General features: G+C 36.5%; 1 protein-coding gene across 26 annotated transcripts in view; it reads left to right on the top strand.

Moving 5' to 3' along the window:
• Nucleotides 1–25,529, top strand: part of TRIP12 (thyroid hormone receptor interactor 12) — a 147,086-nt gene that overhangs the window by 39,344 nt on the left and 82,213 nt on the right. For 14 of the 26 annotated variants that reach the window (XM_049101348.1, XM_049101349.1, XM_049101352.1 and 11 more), the window contains 3 exons: nucleotides 5,338–5,484; nucleotides 20,365–20,490; nucleotides 21,324–22,126. In XM_049101348.1, coding sequence (XP_048957305.1) covers nucleotides 5,387–5,484; nucleotides 20,365–20,490; nucleotides 21,324–22,126 — 1,027 coding nt within the window. In that variant the 5' untranslated portion in view covers nucleotides 5,338–5,386. The remainder of the gene's footprint in view (nucleotides 1–5,337; nucleotides 5,485–20,364; nucleotides 20,491–21,323; nucleotides 22,127–25,529) is intronic. The other 12 variants (XM_049101357.1, XM_049101355.1, XM_025463351.3 and 9 more) reach the window with 3 other exon arrangements.

The following is a 25,529-nucleotide window of genomic DNA, read 5'->3' as shown; positions in this document are numbered from 1 at the left end:
GTTTTGATTAAAAAATGGTAAATGTATAATTATTTTTATTTATTTGGCCATATAACATAGTCCTAAAGGGCATGGACTTTAGGTCAAATCTCTGTTTGAATGTGGTCCGGTAACCTGTTTGCCTCTTGGTGTTAGGATTATTTTAACTAAGTGCCACAGTTTCTCGGAAGGAAGGAAATTTCCAGTACCTATTTTTGGTAAGGTTGTTGTGGAAATTACATGAAAAGGCACTTACCTTGGTACATGGTATAAGCACAGAGTAAATGTTACCCATAATTGTTTTTATTTTAGTTTTCACTTTAAAACCTGCATTTTTCCACTAAATATTTTTTCTAGTGTTAAAATGTGTAGCTTGAAAATACTGCTTTTATGTGCTGTACAACGTTGTTATTGCATCATGACATTGGATTGGTTTTGATGCCCCGAAATTGAAATAAATGCTTAGCCGACCTAATTCTCAAGTCACTTGGCCCTTTTCCCTGTACCCAGTGGCTCTTACTCTTCCTCTCTGCTTCTTGTGGGCGGGGATTGCTTCCTGGCTTTCAGCACCTCTCAAACCCTTGCTTTTCTGGAAGCTGAAAGGTTATTCATTCCAGTTTTAAAGATAGTCTTATTTGAAGTCCTTGACATTCTTTCTTAGGGAAAAATGACTTCTTTTGTAAACAAGGATGACGTCTCTTTTATTGTGGAGTTGTTTAATACTACCACTGGGATGTTTAAGTTACCATACTTGCTCCTAAGTCTAAAAAAAAATTTTTTTTTTGGACCTAATATATATAGTTGTTCGCATCTGCAGTTCTGGATGCCATTACTTAGTCTGAAAGTCCATATGCCATATCTTGTTGCATGCAGGCTTCTCAATTGTATAACTTCCCTTATATGTAAAGGAGGAATAATAAAATGGTTTATAAGGCTCATTGGCACATTTAAATTTTGCTTAATAGAATAAACAGAGGAGTAAAGTGTTATGTAATTGTGTATATTACTGTTGTGATTAATTAAACTCTAGTTTCAGAATCTGAAGCTAAACCAAGTCTCCTTTGGAGGACCACATCTAAATAGAGTGCATTAGAAATGGAGGGTGGGGAGACACTAGATAAGACCTTAGTTCGCTTTGGGGCTAGTCATGACACTCTACATTACTAAATTGGAGATTTGTTTTCCATCAGATGTCCTTCATGTGATGATAATTCTGCACAAGTACTAACTAACCTTTGTGGCATTCCTTTCCTACTTGGCCATTTGATTAGGAAGAACTAACACATCCTTGAGTTAATTTTTACAATCTATCTGTGTTCTCAGTTTTACAATGAGTGAATGGTTGGTTTTGTTTTGTTTTGTTTTGTTTCCCCTAACCTCAACCTCTCTTCTGTGGTTTTTGAATTACAAAATGAGAATGAAATCAGTTTCCAAAATGACTGCAGTTGAAGTTTCTTTGAAAGAATATCCTTTTTATAAAACTTAATGAATTTTTAAATGTAGATTAATATGCATTTGTTTTTCCTGAATAAGTTCTGTTTGCCTGAAGAACTACTTTTTCACATGAAATTCAAATGCTGTTTCACTTCAACAGCGAGTAAGTTTGTTGGTCACTTAGCTGTTAACAAAGTCATCACAAGTTTTACAGTCTTGAACATACCCATTAGTGTTTTTATGCTTTTTCTATTGAATTGAAAGTCCTATAGGCCATTTGTTTTATTTCAATTTGTTAGGAATTAATATCAGAAGTGTTAGTGGAAAAAATCCCAGTGATTATTTTCGCAGAAATGAAGGTAGTAAAAGAGTAGTATGTTTCAGGAGTTGGGAGGTAGCGTTACTAATAGGCTGGACTTAAAACTTTGAGTTTCAGCATGAAGATGGAATCTTTTGAGTTCATATTCCTTTCAGGTTATTAAGATACAGATTCTAGGAATATAGTTTTTATATTAGTGTAACTTGTGTTTGTTTTATTTTTAAAATATTTTATTTGAGAGAAAGCACAAGCAGAGGGAGAAGTAGGCTCTCTGCTGAGCCAGGGAGCCCTATGTGGAGCTCAGTCCCAGGACCCTGGGCTAGCAGATGCTTAACCGACTGAGCCACCCAGGCGCCCCCTTGTGTGTGTTTTAAAATTTAATTAGTAAAGTACTGGCATAAGTAATTGGTTAAGACAGTACTGAATATTCATATAGCAAGAAGGAAACTTAGATGGTGAAAGCTTTTGGGCTCTTAACTGGAGCCAAAGAGGAGTTAAATTTGGTTGAAGTTGAGGTGGTGGTGATTGCCAGAAGGGATAGATCTCAGTATCAAGATTCAGAGGATTAGTTCCTCCACAGATGGCTTGAACTTTTTTGAATTTGTCTGTAATACAGAGTTGAACTTGGTCTTCCTGGAAAAGGTCACTTCTAGCTTTGGATTTATTGGTAACCTGCCAGTGGGGGAGAGTCCTACATGTGTCTTGTTAATCTTATATTTACTTTTTTGGGTTTCAAACTTCAGAGTTTAACAGAGCCTGGCCTCCTTCCTTAAAGATCAACTTATGGACTGCTTGATTGGCTCAGTTGGAGCATGCAACTCCTGATCTCATGGTTGTGAATTCAAGTCCCATGTTGGGGGTAAAGATTACTTAAAAATAAAATCTTTTTTTTTTTTTTAAATCAACTCATGCTTTAAAAGCAGGTAACACTTTGGTCTTCTTACTTGCCACCCTTTCTCTCTTAAATCTCAAGAATTATCCATGAGCAGGCCATAGGCTGATAATGGTACTGGTGGAGCTCTGAAGATGTTGGGCATATTGTTTAGATTATTTTGGTAACTATAGGTCAGAATAAGGAGTGTAACTTATACTTCTATTTGAATGACTTAACACCGCATGACATACAGTATGCATTTAGTAGCAGAAAATAGGCAGGTGAGTTCTACCAAACTTGTTGAATAATACCTGCTTTTCAAAGTGAAAGTAGCATTATCATGCTAGTCTTTTGTATCCATGCTCTTTAGGGTCCAAGTGAAATGGCATTGTGATGTTTGAACTGGTAAAGATTCTTGTTTGAATTCTGAGATAGAATGGCTTTTCTTTCTTTCTTTTTTAAAGATTTAATTTATTCATGAGAGACACAGAGACAGAGGCAGAGACACAGGCAGAGGGAGAAGCAGGCTCCAAGAAGGGAGCCCGATGTAGGACTCGACCCGGAGTCTCCAGGATCATGCCCTTGGTTGAAGGCGGCACTAAACCGCTGAGCCACCTGAGCTGCCCTTTTTCATTCTTTAATAGGGTGCAGTTCTCTTGTGCAGTATAACTAGGAGAGCTCTTTTAAAATTTCTCCAATTTCTGCACCCACAGAATCAGAATCTCTGAGAGCAAAAGCCAGGCATTCATATTTTGACAAAGCTTCTCAGGTTATTGTGAAGCTTATCCTTAATTAAAAACACCATTTATTGTGTTTATAGCAAAATTCACTTTGAGAACTATTATTGCTAGAAATGTAAACTTACCTTGCTAGTGGTTTTTATGGTGAAGTCTCCCTCAATATAGATTATTTTGCTACAAGTATTCTTTTCTTCTGAGTAAGCATTTATAGTAATAACAGTAATAGTTAATATGTAGTGAGGTTTTGCAATACCAGAGGTACTGTGTTAAGTGGTTTGCATGGATTTCTCATTTAATCGTTCCAACTGCTCTGTGAGGTGAGTTCTTGATTCCCATTCAGTAGACTGAAGGACAGACAACAAGGTGCGTGGACTCAGAATTCAAACTCTGCTAGAGGCAGTTTGATTCCAGAGCCCTTCATTTCTAACTTCTGTGCTAGAATAAACCTGCCTTATTTATGGCTTGCAAAAGGTAAATAACAAAGATGACTCCTTTCATCTCAGGCTTCAGAGCCCAGGTCCTCTTTCTCAATGGCAGGCAGTATTAACAAAGTCTGTCTTATGAATCCTTCCATCAGTTTGCAGGGTGTAGACAATCCATGAGGGTATATACGCAACCTTTTTAAGTATACATACCCACAGCAGGGAGTTTTATACTGTTTACCCTCTACCATATCTTGGGGGAGATCTTTCCATATCGGTACACGTAAATTTAATTTTTCTCTAAATGTTTTAATACTATTTCCTGTTCTTCCTAAAACTGACAGTAATTACATTAGTGATTTGAACTTTCTCACCAGGGTTTGTTTAGTATCTTAATTGATGAAAATGTGGACATATGTGATAGAAACAATCCTTTTCCACTGATTTGGGTCAGCATGTAACTTAAGACCCACTTCCTGTTAAAGGCATGGAATTGAATCTCTTAAAACAAAATCCAGTAATAGATTTAATCATGATTAATTTGCATTCTCTTTAGCACCATTTCCAATAATGTCACATTCATTCTCTTCCCTCCCCAGTAAATAGAATTAAAGAACTCTGCTTGGAGTTTGGCTGGAGGCTTAAGAAAAATTGTGAAGGCCTGATTAATAGAAATTGTGATTCTTTTTATGATAGTAATATTGGCCTTATCAGTTGAACTGATTTTCTTTTGAGTATCAGCCTTTCTTCTGTATTGCAATTAAATTTCTTATAGAAAGTTCATGTTGATTAAGAACTGTGTTTTGAGCTAAATTGTTATACTTAAGAATTATGCTCTCAATTTCTGGTTGCTAACAACTCTGTGAGATAGATAGGTGATATACTGATTTCACAGAAGAGGTAAATGAAATCTAGAAATTAAGTATCTTGTCCAAGGTCACAGCCAGCATAGCTGATGTTGAAATCTAGAATATGTGGGACCATTTCTCAATTCACTGTACTTGAGCTGCTTTCTCTTCATTTCTCCATAGTGTTATGGTTTCATTTGTATTTATGATGGCATTTATTATTCATAGCAATACTGTGAAGTAGGTATGATGTGTTTTTTTTTTTTTTTTATTTTGTGGCTGAGGAGTTGGAGGCTAGAGGCTCTGATTTGTACAGAGGCATAGTGCTTTTAATGCCTGTTCTATCACAGGACTTGAGCCAAGGTACTCTGATGTTGGGTGCAATGCCCTTTTCTACACACTACAAGAAATGGAAAAGCAAATATAAATTTCTACTGTGCTCTGTTTTCTTTGTGAATTTCCTGGGTGTTCCATACAAAATCTTTAATTTTATGTGCTGAGTTTTGGACCACGTGCCTTAATTTTGGTGTATTCCCAACATCTTATAATATACTAATCAGATTTCAAATAAGGCAGTGTGTAGCATTGGTGAAGGCTGTACAGATTATTTACATAAAATTTCCCCTTCATTTTGGGTGCCCTTTACTTGGTTTTTGTGTTGTACTTTTGATTTTGTAAATCAAAAATAGCTGATTTTTTTCTTATTTTTTTTCCTTTTTAGTGAATGGTAGTGTCTAGAAAGGGTATGTCCCTTCAAGAGAGAGGTGCCAATGTCCAACCGGCCTAATAACAATCCAGGGGGGTCACTGCGACGTTCACAGAGGAACACTGCCGGGGCCCAACCACAAGACGACTCGATAGGAGGAAGGTATGTATTTGATGGTAATTGGTGAAAAAAGTCTTCTTATAAACCTCATCATGAAGACAAAAACTTAAATGGTTCAGTACAAATGGGTAATTTTTTCCTAATTTTTGAGCCAAGTAACAAATAAAACTGGAATTCAAAGCAGTTCTTTCATCATTTCCCAAATGTGCTAGGCTCAAAAAATACTTGTCATTGACATTATCAGAAATCTAATTTAAGGGTCATGACCATATGGTTATATCCTGTTTGGTTTGCCCTTTCTCTTCACTCTCTTAAACACGTGCTATAGCATGGCTTTCAATTGAACATTTTTGGTGCCTCTCTTTATCTGTCATTATTTACATTATTGAAAGGAAGTTTCATTTAAGATCTTGTACTGATAACTAGCTTTTGAGTCCCCTCTCCCCCCCATCTTATTGTTTGACAGCATATGGATGCTGACAGGCTGGTGAAGTGGTCTGACTTTGTGGGCATATCACATCCTCATCATTTTCTTAGTGGTCTGGTGTTAGCAGGGTTTAGTCGGAGTATTTGTATAGGAGTTAGTGTGAAGAATAAGATGCATTCTCTGGAATGGAAAATACTGTGTTGTAATTTAGCCAAAGACTGTCATTTTATGGATAAAATACTTTGAAGTTTACTTTTGCAAGGCGTAATTCTCTGACCCATGTTTAGCTTGCAGTCAGTAATGGCAAGATTCTGACATGACTACCTGATAGAACATTTGGAGGCATTACCATGTATATATTGTCTAGTAAATTTATAAAAAATAAGCATCGACTGTAAAGAGTATATAAAGTTCTCCTGTTGATGTCAGGCTATTTTTAGTAGTTGAGCATTTGGACTTTGGACTAGGACAGCATTCTGTGCCATGACTGCCATTCAATAGCCATGTGTCCTTCGTTATATCTTTTAGGAAACCTCAAGTTGTTAGTCCACACGGTGGGGGGAATATTTGTTTCCTAGGGCTGTTAGTTAACTTCAGCAATGTATGTTACACTGGTAGCACAGCGCTTAATACAGAGCTCTGACCTTGGTTTTTGCTTTTTTACATTCAGATTATTCTTTGTAGCAGCCGCATTTTATTTATCTGTTGATTAAAAAAATATGCCTTTTGCTTTATAAAAACATTGCGTGTTTATTTTAGAGAGCTTAGAAAACACAGAAGAGTATAAAGGAAAACATCCTAATTCCACAATTCAAGTATAACCATGGTTAACATTGGCATAGTTTCCTTAGTCTTCTTTAATGCATGTATATATATGTGCATGTGTTTGCACATATGTGCACATCAGTACTTGTACCATTTTGGGGGTACCTGCCTGGCTCAATTGGTAGAGCATGTGACACTTGGTCTCAGAGTCATGAGTTTGAGCCCCACGTTGGGCATAGAGATTACTTTAAAAAACATTAAAATCAGTGAGTAACTTGAACCTTTTGAACAATTGAAGTTTTACATAGTAATAGTTCTTTTTTCTTTTTCTTTTCTTTTTTTTGAGGATTTTATTTATTTATTCATGAGAGACACAGAGAAAGAGAGAGGTAGAGACTTAGGCAGAGGGAGAAGCAGGCTCATGCAGGAAGCCAGATGTGGGACTCGATCCCGGGACTCTGGAGTCATGCACTGAACCAAAGGAAGATGCTCAACCGCTGAGCCACCCAAGCATCCCATAGTAATGTTCTATTTGAACTTTTGTGTATGACTGACAAACAATTTTGGTCTTCATATAGTATACTAGTTCTAAAATCCACAATGCTGTTTCAGCACCATTATCTTTTTTTCTGTATGTTGGTGTTAAATATTTTATTGCCTTATATTTTAAAAATAGCAGGAAACAAATAGAAGTGGTTAATATTAGTCATATGATGTATTAGTTTAAAATCAAGATGGAACTCTGTTGATTTGTAGATTGGCACAATTTTGCTATAGTTTATTTGCTTTAAGTCTGTCAGTGATAACATGTTCAGTTGGTGCACACACCAACTGCAGAAAACAGTATGTAGGCTCCTCAAGAATTAAAAGTAGAAAATAAAATGCAATTCAGTAATTATACTGTTGGGTATCTACCCAAAGAAAACAACATTAATTCCAAAAGATATATGCATCCCTCTGTTCACTGTAGCATTATTTATAATAGCCCGGATATGGAAGTAACCTCTAAACATCCATCTTTCTAACAATGGGTCGAGGAAATGTGGTTATATGTATACAATGGAAATAGTACTCAGCCTAAAAAACAGAATGAAATCTTGCCATTTGAAAAAACATGGATGGAGTTAGGGAATTGTGCTGATTGAATTAAATCAGTCAGAGAAAGACAAATACCATATGATTTCAGTTTTATGTGTAACCTAAAGACAAAATGAACAAACTAAAAACAGAAACAGACTCCTACAGAGAACAAATTGATAGTTGCCAGAGGGGAGAGGGATGGGTGGCAGGTTGGTTGAAATAGGTGAAGGGGATGAAAAGTTCAAGCTTTCAGTATTAAAATAAGTCACAGATGTGAAAAGTACAGAGGGAATATAGTGGACCACATTGTAATAGTATTGTATTATAGTTGACAGATGGTGACCACACTTAGTGTGGGAGCACTGAGTAATGTATATAGAGTTGTTAGATCACTATGTTGTACACCTGAAGCTAATATTCCCAACCATACTTCAGTAATAACAATTTGAAAAAAAAAATTGTATGCTCAATTGTGAAGGATAAGTATAAAATTTAAAAATGTGTTTGGAATGGCAGAAAACATGCTAAAGAATATAAAGCAGAGTTAAATGAGGGTTTTTGTACTTTCATCCCTTCTCCCTTTTAATAATGTAGCCCATTTCATTTCTTATTGTTTCAGCTTTTGCATGTTTTCAAAAAACATTTCCTGGCGAAACTAGCACAAAAAGAGGGCCAATTCCTACCACCCCCCAACTCCAACCCCCCCCTCATTTAAAACCCAGTATCATCTGTGTCATTTGCTGTGTCCCTAGAATTGTTTAAAAAACATGACTTTATGTTCCGTGTATAGCTATACCATAATTTAGTAATATATATATTTTCCTCATTTTTGTATGGATAAGTATAATTATGAATCAGGACATGCAAATTTAGAATATTAGCCAGAAAAATATTACTGGTTTGACTAAGAATGCAAATTAGGAGATATTTATTCATTTGAATTTTATTTTCCCTTCTTGATTCTTTGCTCATGATAGAATCTCTGACCTGGAAAGAACCTTTTTATCAAAGACCAGGCTTACAGTTGAAACCCTGTAGAGTGTGCTATACTAGAAGTGATCTAACCTCTGAGAAATCTGTCTGGTGATTTTGGGGGTGAGAGAGGACTGGGGTAAGTTAAGAGGGAGTAATTACAACTGTGTTTTCATTTTCTTTTTCTGATGCCTGTTGATTGGCTTTCCTAAGTAAAATGTTGTTATTGTGGCTTCTGATTCAAAAATAGACCTGGTCTTGAAAATGTGCTCCTAGTGACACAGTACCTCCACTCATGCTAATATCAGCATCCACAACAACAGCACACTTTATGGCCTGTTTTAAGCTAAAATTTTCTTATACGTGTTCTTTCAGTAGAGACTCACATAAGCTCTGTGTGCTAATAAATACGTAACCCCTGTTCTCTGAATGTCGTAGTTTGCTCAACTTTATACAGCTAGTGTGTAGAGTCAGGACCTGATTTCCAGGAACTCTAAAGTCAGTGATTATTTTCATTATGCTGAACTGTTTATACTGCACAAACCACTTAATCCATATGATAGACTTGGAGGAGAGATGAAGTATGTATAATGAAGAATATTAGGTCATTCAGATGAGGACCTAAGTAGCAATTTCTCCCTCCTAGAATTTTTAAATTCACCCATTTTTTTTTTAATTTACTGCCACCCCCCCGCCCCCCCAACTTGGATCAAGCTGTCTTTGCATAACTTTCCTTCCTGTGACCATTCCTGCCCTTCCCCAAATCAAGGTCACTTAGCTTTTCTTTTTAGAAGGACAATTTTCATTCATTTTTAATAGAAATTAGGATCTTTGGTATATATTTTAACCTCCCTTGATTTTCTCTGCTCTGTTTTTCCCTATCCTTGTTCTCTATCCATAAATGAACTAGACCTCTTCCTCCTTTCCTCCTTTATGATTTCTTTCTTTCTCTTCCATAGTTTTTTGAGCTATAGCTGTTCTGTTCTTCTCTTTTTTGTTCTCTGCCTGATTCTTTATTTTTTGAGAGAGAGGGCTAGGGGGTAAGGAGAGAGACAGGAGAGAGAGAGGAGCGAGAGAGAGAGAGAGAGAGAGAGAGAGAGAGAGAGACTCAAGCAGGCGTGGCCCCCCCCCCCCCCCCCCCCCAGCCCCTGGCATGGAGCCTGTGGTAGTCCTTGATTTCAAGACTCTGAGATTGTGACCTGAGCCAAAAATCAAGAGTCTGATGCTTAACTAACAGCCACCCAGCTGCCCCTCTCTGTCAGATTTTTTTTAATGGAGTAAGGAAATTTTTGAATCTATTCCACTCTACCTTCTCAGTCCCATTAAAAAAATTTGCAAAGTGGGATCCCTGGGTGGCGCAGCAGTTTGGTGCCTGCCTTTGGCCCAGGGCGCGATCCTGGAGACCCGGGATCGAATCCCACATCGGGCTCCTGGTGCATGGAGCCTGCTTCTCCCTCTGCCTGTGTCTCTGCGCCTCTCTCTCTCTCTGTGACTATCATAAATAAATAAAAATTAAAAAAAAATTAAAAAAAATTTGCAAAGTTTAAATTCTTTATTACAAAGTAAAAACTCAATTATGAGATTAAAAAAAATTTCATTTATTTATTCATGAGAGAGACAGAGAGAGGCAGAGACACAGGCAGAGGGAGAAGCAGACTCCATGCAGGGAGCCTGACGTGGGACTCGATCCCGGGTCTCCAGGATCATGCCCTGGGCTGAAGGCGGCGCTAAACCGCTGAGCCCCCGGGCTGCCCAGTTATGAGATCTATAGGTAATAACTTTTTGTTAATATTGTCAGAGCAGGGATTTAAAAACATTTTTGAGCCAGTGTTAATTGTACAGAAAGTAAATATGTTTTGCTTTAAAATCTATTTCAATTGAAAAAAAATCTATTTCAATCAGATGGGATATAGAAAAGCACAAAAAGGACATGAATATCTAGAGATAAGTTTGTGTTAACAGTTTGATTTTTATCTGTCTTGAAAATACAATTTAGCATATAGCCGATCACAGTGTAAATACAGTTTGGATCCTGCTTTTTCCTAAACTCAGCATTCTAACAAACATTTTCTCACATTACAATTTTTTTTGGTAATTGTTTACAAATGGCTATATGATTTACTGAATCAAGTGTAACAGTTTCCAAAATTACTTTATAGTTTTTGGATAGTTAAATGGTTGTAGTAGGAAGGTTGTTGCTCATGCTTAAATGTTCGTTTTTCAGGTGTCCTTTAAGGATAGGTTCCCGGAAGTGAAGTTGCTTGAGCAAAGGGAGTTTTTTATGGTCAACCTGTTTCACATATGGTCAGCTTTTTTTCACCCGTTTACTTATCATCAGGAAAAGGAGTGTTTTCTCATCATTCTGTTCATGTTATTTTCACCTTGTTAATTTGATAAGGAAAAAAATCATATTTATTTTATTGGTATTTCTATAGTAATGAGGTTAAACATTGGAAAAATAAGTTTAAGGAATGAGATCTGAGAATATTTTCAACATAAGCATACCAGTTAAGTTTATATATGTTGTGAATCTCCCTTCATACTAATATACAGTAGAACTGACCCTTTAAAGTCACTCAGCTGATGTGAGCCCCTCTTGTAACAGTAACCCTCTTTTGTTGAATTATCTCCCTCAGTTCTTTCACCCCTGCAGTTTGAATGGTAGTCATTCTTTTCCAACATGATCGTACTCTGCTCTTGGCTGCCCATTGCGTGGCTTTTTGCCAAAGCTAGGAGAATCTGCAGTCCTCCATTTGTCTGATGGTTCATTGGTGGGAATGTGGTGGTCACATGATTCAAATTGGAAGCTTTCTCCTCCTGATAGCAAAGAGAAGATGTGAATTTTAAGTTGTCAACTGCATATCTCGTGCCTTAGGGAAGATGGACAGGCAGAGAAAAGCAACTATATTAGTGTGTGTTTATTAAAGTTCTGTCAAGTTTGAGTTCCTTATTCTTTTTTTTTTTTTTTTAATTTATTTTATTTGAGAGAGAGAGAAAGAGCAGGGAAGTTCCTGTTGAGCAGGAAGCCTGATGTGGGGCTTGATCCCAGGATCCTGGGATGACCTGAGCAGAAGGCAGATGCTTAACCAACCGAGCCACCCAGGTGCCCGAGTTCCTTAGCTCTTTAGAACTGTATTGACTCTTGTCTTCTCTAGGTTTGGTTATTTAGCTGTTGTTTTGAATCTGGAGATATATGTGTATTATTAAAGATTTTATTTATTTGAGAGAGAAAGAGAGAGCTCATGCAGGGGGAGGGGCAGAGGGAGATGGAATCTCAAGCAGACTCTGGGGTCAGAGTCGGATGAGGACCTCTATCATCACCTGAGGTCAGAGTCGGATGAGGATCTCTATCATCACCTGAGCTGAAATCAAGAGTCGGATACTCAACCTGACTGAGCCATCCAGGTGCCTCATGTGTGTATTATTTTAATAAAGCCTCTTTTGGCTTTAAAGAGTCCTATCTTGCCATAATGTACCTGCAATCCAAACTCAGTATAAGATTGTATTTATCCATTTGTAGATAACCAGGCTAGTAAACACCATGCTCAAACTAGTCATAAAAATGAGAGTAGAAAGCCTTTATCATAAGCTGTTCCAACTCAGTAGGGGAGATGGGCATGGAGGTGATTATTAGAGTCAGGTGAGAAACATATCTAGCGATGACCTCATTGATTTGAGCTCTGAAGGCTGAAGAAACAGTTGCAAAGCAGGTGGTACATGTCAGCTATATTTGTCTCTACTTGACATGTGGTATCATTAGTTACTTAGAGGGTGTGGATTTTATTTCTCATTTTTTGTGCTACTTGTTACTTTGCCCTGAAGTGGTAGGTGTTCAACAAATAATAGCGTGGGCTCAAAATAAGGTTTACTTCTTTGACCTTTCTAGGCACAGAAATGTGACAGTCTTTTATGGAAGTGATCATGAAAAGATGATTCGAGTGAAGGCAGAGTTGAAATAGGGCAGGGTCGAAATGGGCTACATAAGGGTGGGCTGTATGCTATAGGAACTAACAGCCAGATACTTCTTGTATTTAACAATCTAGCCACCAGAAGACATGTCCATACCGAGTCAGTTGCAGACTCTTTAGATCTGCACATTCAGGGACTCACTAGCATTGCTCTGGCAAGGGGGTGTGGGGAATTGCCCTCTGGCTGTCCAAGGCTTCCCCCAGAAGGGATTCATTTCCTCTTACATTCCCTTGACAGAACAAGCTAAATGGCTGTGCATAGCTTCCAAGTAGTTTGGCAAGTGCCTCCCTACCCTGTGTTCTGGTCAGAGGAGAAAAAGACTATTTGTAAACTGCACATCATAGCTGTCAAAGGCTGTCAAAGCCTTTTTTTTCTTTTCTTTTTTTTTTTTTAATTCTTACTGCCATGTCTACAACAGACCTTTTGTTCCCTTCCTGAAACTGTTTGGTACAGCAGAGCCATGGGTATGTATGGTGTGTTTTCTTCGATCTTCTACTTAATTCACCAGTACAGATACCTTTTTTCTATTTGTTGTGTGTTGTGTATCTTCTGTCTCTTTTTTTATCCTGACCTTTGCTGAGGCAGGTGGAAGTTCAAGCTTTAATCTCTTTGGGAGGAGGAGAATGTTAATGGGAGACATGGTTAGTGTGGTGTGAAAATGGCCTCCTTGTTTCTTAGGACTAAATTGAAACCACTTTAATAAAAATGAACAGTAGAGTTAGCCAGGTAACTTGTTAGCTTCCTCCTCTCAGTTATGGTGAATATTATACTACTATAATTAGGTACTCTTGAGTTTTAGCCACCTAGCCATGTACGCACAGGCTCACTTCTAGCGCTGCTTTGGTAATGCTGAGAAGGCCAGTCGTCCCACCAGGCCTTTGGGCTGGGAGGCAAGATTTACAATGTTGTGTTCATCACTGGCACAGCTTGGTCTAAGGAGGAACAGAGGCTACTTTTTTGTAGTTGGAAGTTAGGCACATTGGATTCTTAATAGTTACCTCTGTTAAGTTTTTTTTTTTTTTTTTTGGACCAACAAAATAGTATCTTAGGTGTTGTGTAATTTTCTTTGCAGTATAGATTTTTATTGCTTTAATCATCAAATGTGTGATTGTATTTAAAAGTCACATCATAAGCATATTGGAAACCTGTAAGATGTCAGCTGCCATGGATGATTTTGTATCCTTAACTGAGGCTTTGCTTTGAGTCTTCTTTTCCTCCATATTGAGGGAATCTGCTGTTCCACACCCCAGTTTTTACAAGTGCTTTCTGAGTATCAGAATGCTTTCCTGGAAGAGTATGGGTGTGAAAGAAAAAAGGAATATATACAAATGCTCCTTCCATAGTTGAACAGCAAGTTTAGCATCACACATGGAAGGCTGTTCCTTGGTAATAGGGAAAGCAAAAGAAAGCAGGAAGACTCCTTTTTTGCCATTCTTTCTTCCTTTTTTTAATCATATATCATCTGCAAAGCCTTAAGCCACTTAATTTGACATATATACAATTAGGGACAGAAATACCATCATGGACAGGAAAAATTTCATAGCTGTTGATGTAGGCCTTTTCCTTTGACTCCAAGTCCCTAGGTATAGCTGCAGGGTTTCAGCTTCAGGGAGTCAATGTCTGGACGCAGTCTCACTTTCCGCCTGCCTATGGTGGGAAAGTGATTTTCGTGCCAGCCTCATTTCCTACATCTTTAAAATGGAAATGGACCTGCCTTGGATGTCATTTGAAGATTAAGTTGGATAATGCATTTAAAAAATTAATGTTTATCACATAATCACACCTTTAAAAGTGTGTATTCTGTGGCTATCTTAATAAGTTTTTACTTCTGTAGTTAAAAAAAGGCTCTCTAGCTTATGAAATACGTAATACCAAATCACTAATCTATCACTAATCACTAATTTACTTTGGATTACCTTGGTGGTTATACTCCTTACTCAACTTCTTTGTGACATGTGGGGAGTGAAAGTATATTGAGCTGTAGAGTTCCCTGTTGAGGGCATCTTTTTCCACACTTTTGATTACGCTCAATCCCTCTGCCTTGTTTTTGTTACACAGCAAAGTACTCACTATAGTTTGGTATTACTTACATTGTTAAACATACAGAGTTTTTGCTTTTGCATTACTGTTTCTAACCCTGTCAGTCTCTCACTGCAAACTGTTAGCAAAGGACAAAATCTAGATCCTTTGACAAGGCATTTAAGCCCTAGCCTGTCCTTTCAACCTTGTTTCCTAATGTAGCTCTGTGCTCAGGGAAATTCATATCATTTGCCAGGTGTCAGTGGGTTTCATGTTTTCTTGCCTGTGCCTTTGCCTATACTCCGTTTTTGACTCGAATGTTCTTTTTCTTCAGGTTTTCATTCTTGAGGGTGTGGTTTAAAGCCATATAGTCTGTAAAGCCTGTATTCTGCTAGAAGTATTTCTCCCTTTGTTGGGAACTTTATAGCACCTGGTAGATCACTTTATTTTATGAGGCACTGACCTCTTTGAGGATGGGAACTTGACTGTGTTATCCATATTTATATGCCTTGTCATGACTTGCATATATTTGAGTTGCAAACCTAACAAATCTGTTAAAATGAGTAGCCTGTTACAGTAGTTCTCAACTCTGTTCTTTCTGATCTAATGCTCCCACTCTTAATGTGTATCATATAATATTGGCATCTTTATTATGACGTCCCTGTGTTAACTTGGAATGAATTAAGTACAAAATACCTGCCTAAACAGTTTAGAAACATAAGATGTTTCTAAATATATAAAATGTACAAGCATTTTACAAGGGTAAAAATAAACAGTAAAAGGAAAACAAAAGATATTTCAGTAGGTAAATGCTTGGGTGCGTTGACACATGAGGGCAGGGTATTCAGATGTTTGCATCTGTATTTGAATTTATTGAATGTGACAGCTACAGCAACATAATAAATGCCATAAGCATTTTCATTGTAGACTTTTCCAGAATGATACATGACCTTGGTAAAGCTGCAAAAAATGTAATCTTTTGTTGATTCCCATGGATTACTGGAGAAATAAATGTATATAAAAATGATGCAAAATAAATATAAGCTGAGAAATTAATTATGAGCATATATTTTACCTATATTCTGCCAGATTTCAAGTTTTTTCATAAGTTTTCCTGTATTACCAAAGCTACTTGAAATCTGTGGGTCATGGACAGTTTTTAATTTTGTCTGATTGTTGTATATATTGCATGACATCTCTTACCTCTAATCCACATCTGCTAAATGGCAATAGCACTCCGTTCCTTGACATGTTTTTAAAATGTTCCCTAGAGGGAGAACCACTGATATTTAAAACATTGCTGTTTAAAAAAGAAGTTCTTTACTAGAAATTAAAGAATCAGTTGGGCTAACATTTTGCCATAACTAAACATAGGAACATTGGTCAGACTAATCAGCTTCTGTTTTATGATTGAAACAGAAAAACAGTACGTTCTGTTGAGAATACTAGTTTTTTGTTTAAAGTGATTTAAATAAGCTTTTCCACCCTGATTATTGAAAATGGACTTATTTAAAACATTTAATTTATGAACATTATGAACCAAGCATTTGATTTATAGAAGATAAAATTATACTGTGTGTACATAAAATACAGAGCATAATAATGCATGCATGTCTGTATGCACATAAAAAAAAACAAATTTGGAGATTTAATTAAGCCCCAAGTCATTTATGTTTGGTAGTATGTACATGTATTTGAACTGTGAATATGTCTGGCACGAAAATTAATTTCAAGCAAAATTTAAGACCTGCGATGTAAGTACTTATAACTAGCCACTCATTTTCCCTACCATTAAGAATGAGCTCTTTGATACAAGCTTTTTGGCTTTTTGTCTTTTTTTAATGTCCTCTGGATTATAGATGGTTTTTAATCCTTTGGACTTCAAATACTTTTATTAAATGATAGTAAAAGTAAATGGAGGTATCTAGAAGGGGGTGGTCACTATGATTTGCCTAAAAGTCCTCAAGAGGCATTTGAGTCTTGAAAGCATGTAACCTGGAGTTGATTGGTCTGTTCTGTTGTAATCTGGGTTTCTTTAACATGAGTTGGCCCACATACACTTGCTAAATAGGGAAATGATGTCAGTATAACGTGGAAATGGTGTTGGTTCATAAGCAGTTTTTCCTACAGTGTTAATATATGAACTGTAATGGGATAGACTTTCAATTAGCATGTAAGATTTTGTAATCTATGATGATGTTACAAAAAAGCTTGAAAATCTTACAGAAATCACTTCATGCAAGAAATAGCTAGATTTGATGAGTTCCAGAACCACTACACTTTGCACTGTTGAACACTAAGGAAGTTCAAGACCATTTACTCCTGTATTTATAACAAAAGAAAATGAGAAAAAGGAAAGCCTCCCCCGGAATCATATTTTTAATTTTGTTGAAACTTGTCTTAAGAGAAAATGTCTTAAAAAATTCACACTTAAAAGAAGAAAGTATAAAAATAAGATTCCAAAGAGTGAGCCAACTGTGATTATTGGTGCAAATGTTATGGAGATTTAATCTTTAAAATTGGTGATGTTTTAGTCAGAACATGATTATAAAATAACATAGGTTTGAGTGCTCTGTGCCCAATCTTATTTTCACCATTAGCCTGGTTATTTTTAGCGAGGGATTGTGCAGAAAGTGAGATCCCCCCCCCCCCCCCCAGGAAAATAGGATGATAGACATGTTCCTGAATATCCAGCCCCACCAACTTTATCCATGTATCCTTGGGCTGTAATTTACTAAATGGGCTCATTCTGGTGATAAAAGAGTTTGTCATGACTTTTACTGTGTTATTCTTGCAAATTTGATTTGTAGTGGTTATAAATTTTACTGGGTCTTAGATTATGCTGTTTAATAAAAATTAATGTTGAGCATTAAGGTCTGATAAATGAAGGAGTTGGTGAAATGAGCTAAAAGGCACCAAGGCTTTTTGAGTGCTGAAGCTTGTGATATTTTAATTGGCTATTCTAGATTGGGTGTTGTTATTTTATGGAGATTTGCTTTACGGTATTCTGAGCATTAATAATTTATAAATGGGCATAATAAAACAGAGCCCCACACTTTGGGAGGCCCCATATTGTTTCTTTATGGTACCATCTGGTTGCTTACTCTCTTGTGGTAATCCAAGGGGTGGAAAACTGTATAACCCGTGGGACAGATCCAGCTTCCTGCCTGTTTTTGTAAATAAAAATTTGATTGGAACATAACCATGCCCATTTGTTTACATACTGTTAAACCTGCTTTTTGACACCTAGTGTTGCCCACAAAGCCAAAACATTTACTGCCGTTGACGGAAAATATATTAAGACCCTGCTAAACAATAGGTGAAAGGACAGTGGTGATCAGTATTGTATATTTTGAAATGTTATGTAGTCTTCAGCGAAAATGTTAAACTGAAAATAATTTTAGGAGAGGTTCAGTCAGGTCATTGAGAGGATTGTTGGTTTTAAGCTAGTTTGGGGAGTTTCACTTTCTAAGTTGGGTGAATTTTTTTTTTTTTTTTTTTTTACTTTTGTAACCAAATATTGAGTATTAACCTGGTAAATTCTTTTTTAGTTGAAGGTGTAAGGACAACAGAAATTCAGGAGTTTAAAGTGGCTTTAAAGTTAGAAGTGTTTAAGGGCCAGGAACAATTAAGGGCTGTCAGCATTGAGTTGATGTTGGTCAGATTTTTTTTGACAAAGAATGAATTCCTGCCCACGGCTCCCCGCCCTGCAGTTATTAACTAAGAATATATTATGATATACATTCTTTAAGATTTCCATTTGAATATTTAATTGAACATTACCACAAAGTAGTCTAACTCTGGATAAAGTTTTCTTTTAAAGATTTTTAAATTATAATCAGGGAATATAGCAAAAGATATTTTAAATTTTATAATGAGTAGAAATTGTGATTTAATTAAAAATTAATCCTTAGCAAACTTGACTAAAATGAGAATACAGAGAACCTGAATCACATAATTTATAATTATTGTTCCGTGAGTATTAAATTGTATACCCTGAAAACAAAGCATTATACCTTTAAAAAAGTAATTATAGAATGATTTGAAAATTTACTCAATTTTATTTTTTTTTAATAGAACTCTCAGATCTGTTAGTTATGTGACAAAAACAAGAAGCAATTCCTAGAAATTAAATCTCCTATGAAACTCATGGGTTAACATAATTTCAGTCTGTATTGGAAAAATGTCTAGGAAAAAGGCAAACTAAATCACAGTGGGTAAATCTTACAGGGTTCAGCGTGGCTAGACTCAGAAAAAATATTTGTACCCTGAAAAATAGTTATATTCATTACTACAGTCAAGACTAAGACACTTAAAGACTAATAGAGTTTTTAAGTAGTTTATCTGTGCCGGTATGTCTTTAGAAAGTGCTAGTCTATCGTTTATTAAAATCTTAAAAATGAAAATGATACTACGGATCCAGAAATATTTCTTTTTATTGAGAAGCTAATTTCATATCTTCTTTCAAGAATCCAGTATTGAACTCTTCTGGAAAAATGGAAGAAAAAAATAAGAGACGAGAAACCTTAGAGCATCTTTTTGAAGAAGTGGTGGAACTTGTATGATATGTTAAGAACTGTGTGGTATCCTTACAGATTCAATTAGAATCGTCATGTGAGGTTTCAGTGACTTATTTCTAAGTTCTTTTGAGATGATACTCAGAATGAAAGCCTTAAATATTTTTTAACAAAATAAACAGCTTTGGTGTTAATGAAACTTTGTTATTCTAATTAGAATATGCTCTTTTAATGTTATTTACGTGAAGGGTGAACGTTGGCTGTGAATTACAGTAGTTGTATCTGTTAAGGTTAATATCTCTCACTTCTGTAACACCAGCTTTTCCGGCTATATATTAATGCATGCTCTCTTTTTATTGCTTATGTAAATCTAATGTAATCATTGCCTGAGGTTAAAAAAAAATCTAACAACTGAAAACAGTTTTCATGTCCTGCAAACTTGCTCTTAGAACAATGCTGGCACCAACTGTATATCAGTGATGGACTCTCTAGATGTGTTTGGAATATTTTGTGGTCAATTCTTTTTCTCTAGGACTTGGTTTTTGGTGTACTTTCTTAGTGCATTACATTCTTAGCAAATATTCTGTCGATTTCATGTAAGTTTATTTACCGTATAGTACTTCTAATGATTTTCTGTGTAAAATCAGTTTGAGAATTGATTTCATCTGTTTCTGCATTTATTGTGCTAACCTGAATTACCTACAAATTGGGAATCAGTATCATTGTGGGATCACAGATTCCCTCTTCCATAAAACTTTTAAGCTGTTATACTCCCATTATCTATTAAAAGTAGTATTTAAAAAAAAATAAAAGTAGTACTTAGATCTAAAGGTTGGCTTTGCTTTTTGCAAACATTTAGCTTATGCGAGTTTGCAGTACAATTTTTGAAAAATTCTTTATTGCTTATTTAACTATAATACTGCTATTCAGTCATGAAACTTGGTTAATAAAAGACCTGCACCCTTGGGTATTGAAGTGTTGGTTCTAAGGCAAGTTTTTTTTCGCAAGATTATTTGATAGAAAAATAATTTAATTGTGGAAATATTTGGGGGAAAGGGTAGGGTCAATAATGAAGAATTGGGAGACTAAAAAAAATGAAAACATTTCACTTTTCAATACTGTATTTGCATCTCAGTTTCCTGATAGATTTCTGTTTTGATTTTCTGCTGACAGGTCACATTTAGGGCAGGCAAAACATAAGGGATATAGCCCTCCTGAGAGTAGAAAATCTAATTCTAAGGCACCCAAAGTGCAGTCTAATACTACTTCTGAACTGTCAAGGGGACACCTTTCTAAAAGGTAAATCTTCACGTTGCTTGTACATTTTCAAGGCAGAGTTATTTGCATTTCAATCATTGCATAATATTAAAATTCAGCAGCTTATCCCAAAATGTTGCGCTATGTGTTTTCATTATTCCCTGAATGTAACTTTGAGGATTAATAGTTTACTTTGCAGTGATGTCAACACAGCAGGCTCTAGACAATGCATTTTTTCCCTGTATAGAGAACCATAAGGTTCCTCTTTTGATTAACAAATATTTTATAGGCATACAAAATGCCATTTTACCTTGGCCTTTTTTTTTTTTTTTGGTAGTTTTTTGTTTTGATTTTTTATTGGTAGAGCCAGAGATTTAAGATATAATTGGCAAGAGTCTTTTAGGAAGGAATGATACTAAAAGATTTTCTTACCTTCATTTTGAAAGTGCATACATAGGTTTTTACTTCAAGCTTTGACATAGAAGTTGTATTTTTGAGCAGAGCATCAGTATTCTAGTTTCAACTGGTTCTGAACTACTAAGCGTTCTTTTTCTTATAATCTTAATTCTTGTTTTGTGAATAGGAGGGTTAGTGCCCGTAATATTTGGGCTGAAGAATTACTCTGATCTTCTAATCAAATATTTGATCTTTTAATCAAATATTTAACCAACCAAAGTCACACCTGTTTTTTTTTCCCCCAATTTTGAACCATTTGAAAACCTGTTTTTATTTAGCTCTGGATTTAATCAGGAAAACTTTTGCACTTTAAAAAATTTTTTAAAAGCACTTAATTTGCATAGATTTGAGAAGTTAATTTATATGGTAAGGTAATGATGGCAGGCTGATAGTAACTCTCTTCTTCTCTGGCCTCTCAGAAGCTGCAGTTCATCATCTGCTGTCATAGTTCCACAACCAGAGGATCCAGACAGAGCCAATACTTCAGAAAGGCAAAAAACGGGGCAGGTGCCTAAGAAAGACAATTCTCGAGGAGTGAAACGCAGTGCTAGTCCAGACTACAACAGGACCAATTCTCCTAGCTCTGCCAAAAAACCAAAAGCACTTCAGCATACTGAATCTCCCTCAGAAACAAATAAGCCACATAGTAAGTCGAAGAAGAGACATTTAGACCAGGAGCAACAACTGAAATCTGCACAGTCGCCATCAACAAGTAAGGCTCACACCAGAAAGAGTGGGGCCACCGGCGGCTCACGGAGTCAGAAAAGAAAGAGGACAGAGAGTTCTTGTCTAAAGAGTGGTTCTGTGTCTGAGTCAACTGGTGCCGAAGAGAGATCTGCAAAACCCACCAAGCTGGCTTCAAAATCCGCCGCCTCGGCCAAAGCTGGGTGCAGCACCATCACTGATTCTTCCTCCGCTGCCTCTACTTCCTCCTCATCTTCTGCTGTCGCCTCGGCCTCCTCCACTGTACCACCAGGGGCCAGGGTGAAACAAGGAAAAGACCAGAGCAAGGCCAGGCGTTCCCGTTCAGCATCCAGTCCCAGTCCCAGAAGAAGTAGCAGGGAAAAGGAACAGAGTAAAACTGGTGGCTCTTCAAAATTCGATTGGGCTGCTCGTTTCAGCCCTAAAGTTAGCCTTCCTAAAACCAAACTGTCTCTTCCAGGGTCTTCTAAGTCAGAGACATCAAAACCTGGACCTTCTGGATTACAGGCCAAATTAGCAAGTAAGTGCATGGAAGCATCTTCTCTCCTCCTACCCCTCCACCCCCATGGAAAATTTTCTTGGTTTTTTGAAAGTGAGTATGTTTCGGTGTAGTCAGATTTATTTTGTTTGTTTGTTTTTCCAGCTTGAAGTAGTCTTAGGTTTATTACTATATCCGCTCATAGCTCAATAGTACCTAATAATTGATACTACATTTACTTTTAGGAAGAAGGATCAGATATGAGGTGTTCTTATTTCTGAATGGTCACATTGTAGTGTCTGTATCTTTATCTTTATGGCACCAATACAGAGTTATATACTATTATCAGGGTGGGCCATCAAGTTGGATCTTCTTCTATAACCAGACAAAATAATTTCAGTTATGAATTGCTTTTGACCATGATAAAAAAATCAAATGGTGGGATTTTTTTTTGTTTTCTTTTGATACATTCATGATCTATGGAAATACTGAGCTAAATTTTCAGAATAAATGTATCCTAGTATAACTTAAACCATGTCGTACTTACTGACCTTTAAAGAGCTTAGTCTAAAGACGAATACCTCTTACATTCCATATGCTGGGCTCTGGTCCCATTAAATGGGAAAGAGTATTACTCTCTTGAACAGTGGAGTGGAACTAACACTTGAGAATAATATGTTTTAAGCAGAAAAAACAAACTAGACAGGAGATGGGGATCTTGAGGCACATTTCTTTCTCTCTCTCTTTTTTTTTTTTTTCTAAAGACTTCTTCAGGGAAGCCAAATGTTCAAGTCATTAGAACTGATTGGAGCTGGTGGTGGCCTTTTTCAGTTACGTGATTGCATTAATGCTGAAGGGCATTCTTTTTTCTGTTTTGAGAAATCCAAAAAACACAAATGCAATAATACAGGACTTATGTACAATTTAAGCATTTAGTTTTTGTAATATTTATCCAGGAAGCTTGCTTTTCACCATCTTTTTTTTTCTTTTTTGCCTTCATAGAACATTTTTTGATTTATATTTTGATAGAACTAGAATATTTTCTTGGTTTTTGAAAATTTTATGTAGTACAGTAGTATTCTTGTCAAGGTTTAGCTAATAATGGGTTGACCTAACATACTGTTGAACCAGACCCAATTGTTAGCTCTGTTTCCTTTAACCCTAATATCTGTATTTCCATTTTATTCAGTATTATATAAACTGACAGTAATACTAGTAGACACTACATAAAATCTTGTGTATAATCTGTATCATAGGATTATCATGAAGGTAACATCTTTAACATTGTAGAATCGTGTTCAATTTGGTATTTTAAATATGTTTTACATCTATAATATCTTTTTTTAATTTGAAGGTACAGATATTTGATTAAGATTGGTACCTTGAAGTCAAAAGGGAATTAAAAGCCAAGTTAAAAAGGGACAGTCAACTGTCCATTGGACCTGCCAAGGTTTTCTCGACAATTGGAGTTTATCTCTACTTCTATACCTCTTTTTTTCTGTTTTTAAGTGAAGTAGAAGTGTGTGTGTGTGCGTGCGTGTGTGTGCGCGCGCATGCGCACGCTACCCCTCCCCACCCCCCCCCAGCTTTGTGACCTCCACAGCCATTGGGCCAGGTTGAGTTCATAGCTCGTTCAGTGGTATTCACTAATTCACTTTCAGCCTTCCAGTATGCTTTACTGGAAGAGCTTATCTCCTTCAGCTTTTATTTCTAGGAGGGTCCAGGGTCCAGGGGGACCGCAGATTGTCATGTCCTCCACTCTTCTTGGACACTAGTTTTCTTTTCTTTGGAGTCTGTTAACATGATTTTTTTTTTTTTTTAAGATTTTATTCATTTATTTATTTGAAAGAGAGAGAGTGTGCACAAGCAGTGGGGAGAGAGAGACTCCCTGCCAAGTAGGGAGCCTGACATGAGGCTCCATCCCAGGACCCTGGGATCATGACCTGAGCTGAAGGCAGGCACTTCACTGACCGAGCCACCCAGGAGCCCTGTTAACATGATTTTTAAAAGAAAACCTGACCACTGGTGCAGTTTCCTTGATTTCTGTAAATGAGAAAGCACTGAGAGTTCTGATATGACCCATGTACCACTTATAAAACCAGATAGTCTGAAACGAACTCTGCACATGCTCACTAATGGATAAAACTCACTTTGTATTATCCTCCTCACTTTTACAAAATCTGTGTGTGTTGTATGGTCACGAATACTGCTTTTTCCATTTTCACTACCACTACCCTGAGGTCTAAATATAGCCCAGGCTATTGAAACAGGAGAAGGGAACCAGCATTTATTTCGCATCTAATAAATACCAATTACTTTACATATGCAGTCTATTTAATTTTTTTTTAAAGGTGGGATAATTTGCCCGGTAACATCTCACAAATGGCAGAGCTAGTGTTGGAAGATGGTGGCTATGTGTAACTTGAAGCCACTGCTTGCTTTTTGTTCACCACTTACTTTTTACCCATTAGTTCTCTGGGTTGTATTGTCACACCATGTTTGGGTCATTAAGAGATATTAAGACTGTGGAGGAGATAAAATTCAATTTGATTCTTCTAGGATTGATTCATCTTTAGGAATGAACATTGTGTGAACCCATGGATTTATATCCTACCATTCACTACATATTTGCCTATTTTCAAATAAGTGAAAAACATTTCAAAACAAAATAGTAGGGAATATTTATATGTAATGTCCTTACAAGTGCCTGATAACTTGTAAATACTTAACATGGATCATGTCATTTACTCCTTATCAGCCCTGTGTGGCAGATACTATTATTTCCATATTACATGTAAGGAGACTCAGGGTCACTGGTCAGGCTGCCTGCCCATGGTCATAGAACCAAAAAGCTTTAGAGACAAAAAAAAGTCCTTCCGATTTTTAGTGTATGTGCTGCCGAAGTGAGCACTATAGAGTCAAGAGTCAGACCCAGACCATCTAGTTCCAGAGTTAGTCGTGAGACTAGGATGCACAGGATTGAGTAGATTAGGTGAGCCAAATCTAGGAAGGACAGAGCAAGGTAGGATTTTAGGCAAGATTACGTATGTCACTTGAGGAAAAGAGTTTATACCGGAAACAATACTGGAATTGAATTGACAATAGTTGGTAATTTTACTTCAGGATATAGAGGCAAAATAAGGTTTTTTTATGGGAATCTCTTGAGTTTCAAGTAATGGTATTTTGGGGATACAAAACTCTTATTAACAGAGGTGAAAATCCTGAGTTTGAAACCTAATTCTGCATTTTATCAACTGACAACCATGGGAAGGTTTGTACCTTTTCCTTGTAAATGGGCATAATAGCTTATGTGAGGAATAAATGTGAGGAGACCTAGCATAGTAGTTAGTACATGAGATGCATTGTAGAATTCAGAACAGTAGAAATTGAGTATCTTTTTTTTTTTTTTTTTTAAGATTTTATTTATTCATGAGAAACATAGAGA

Source organism: Canis lupus, chromosome 25 (assembly GCF_003254725.2).
Source record: "Canis lupus dingo isolate Sandy chromosome 25, ASM325472v2, whole genome shotgun sequence".
Classification (NCBI taxonomy): Eukaryota; Metazoa; Chordata; class Mammalia; order Carnivora; family Canidae; genus Canis; species Canis lupus.
This window is presented reverse-complemented; position numbering and strand designations above follow the sequence as displayed.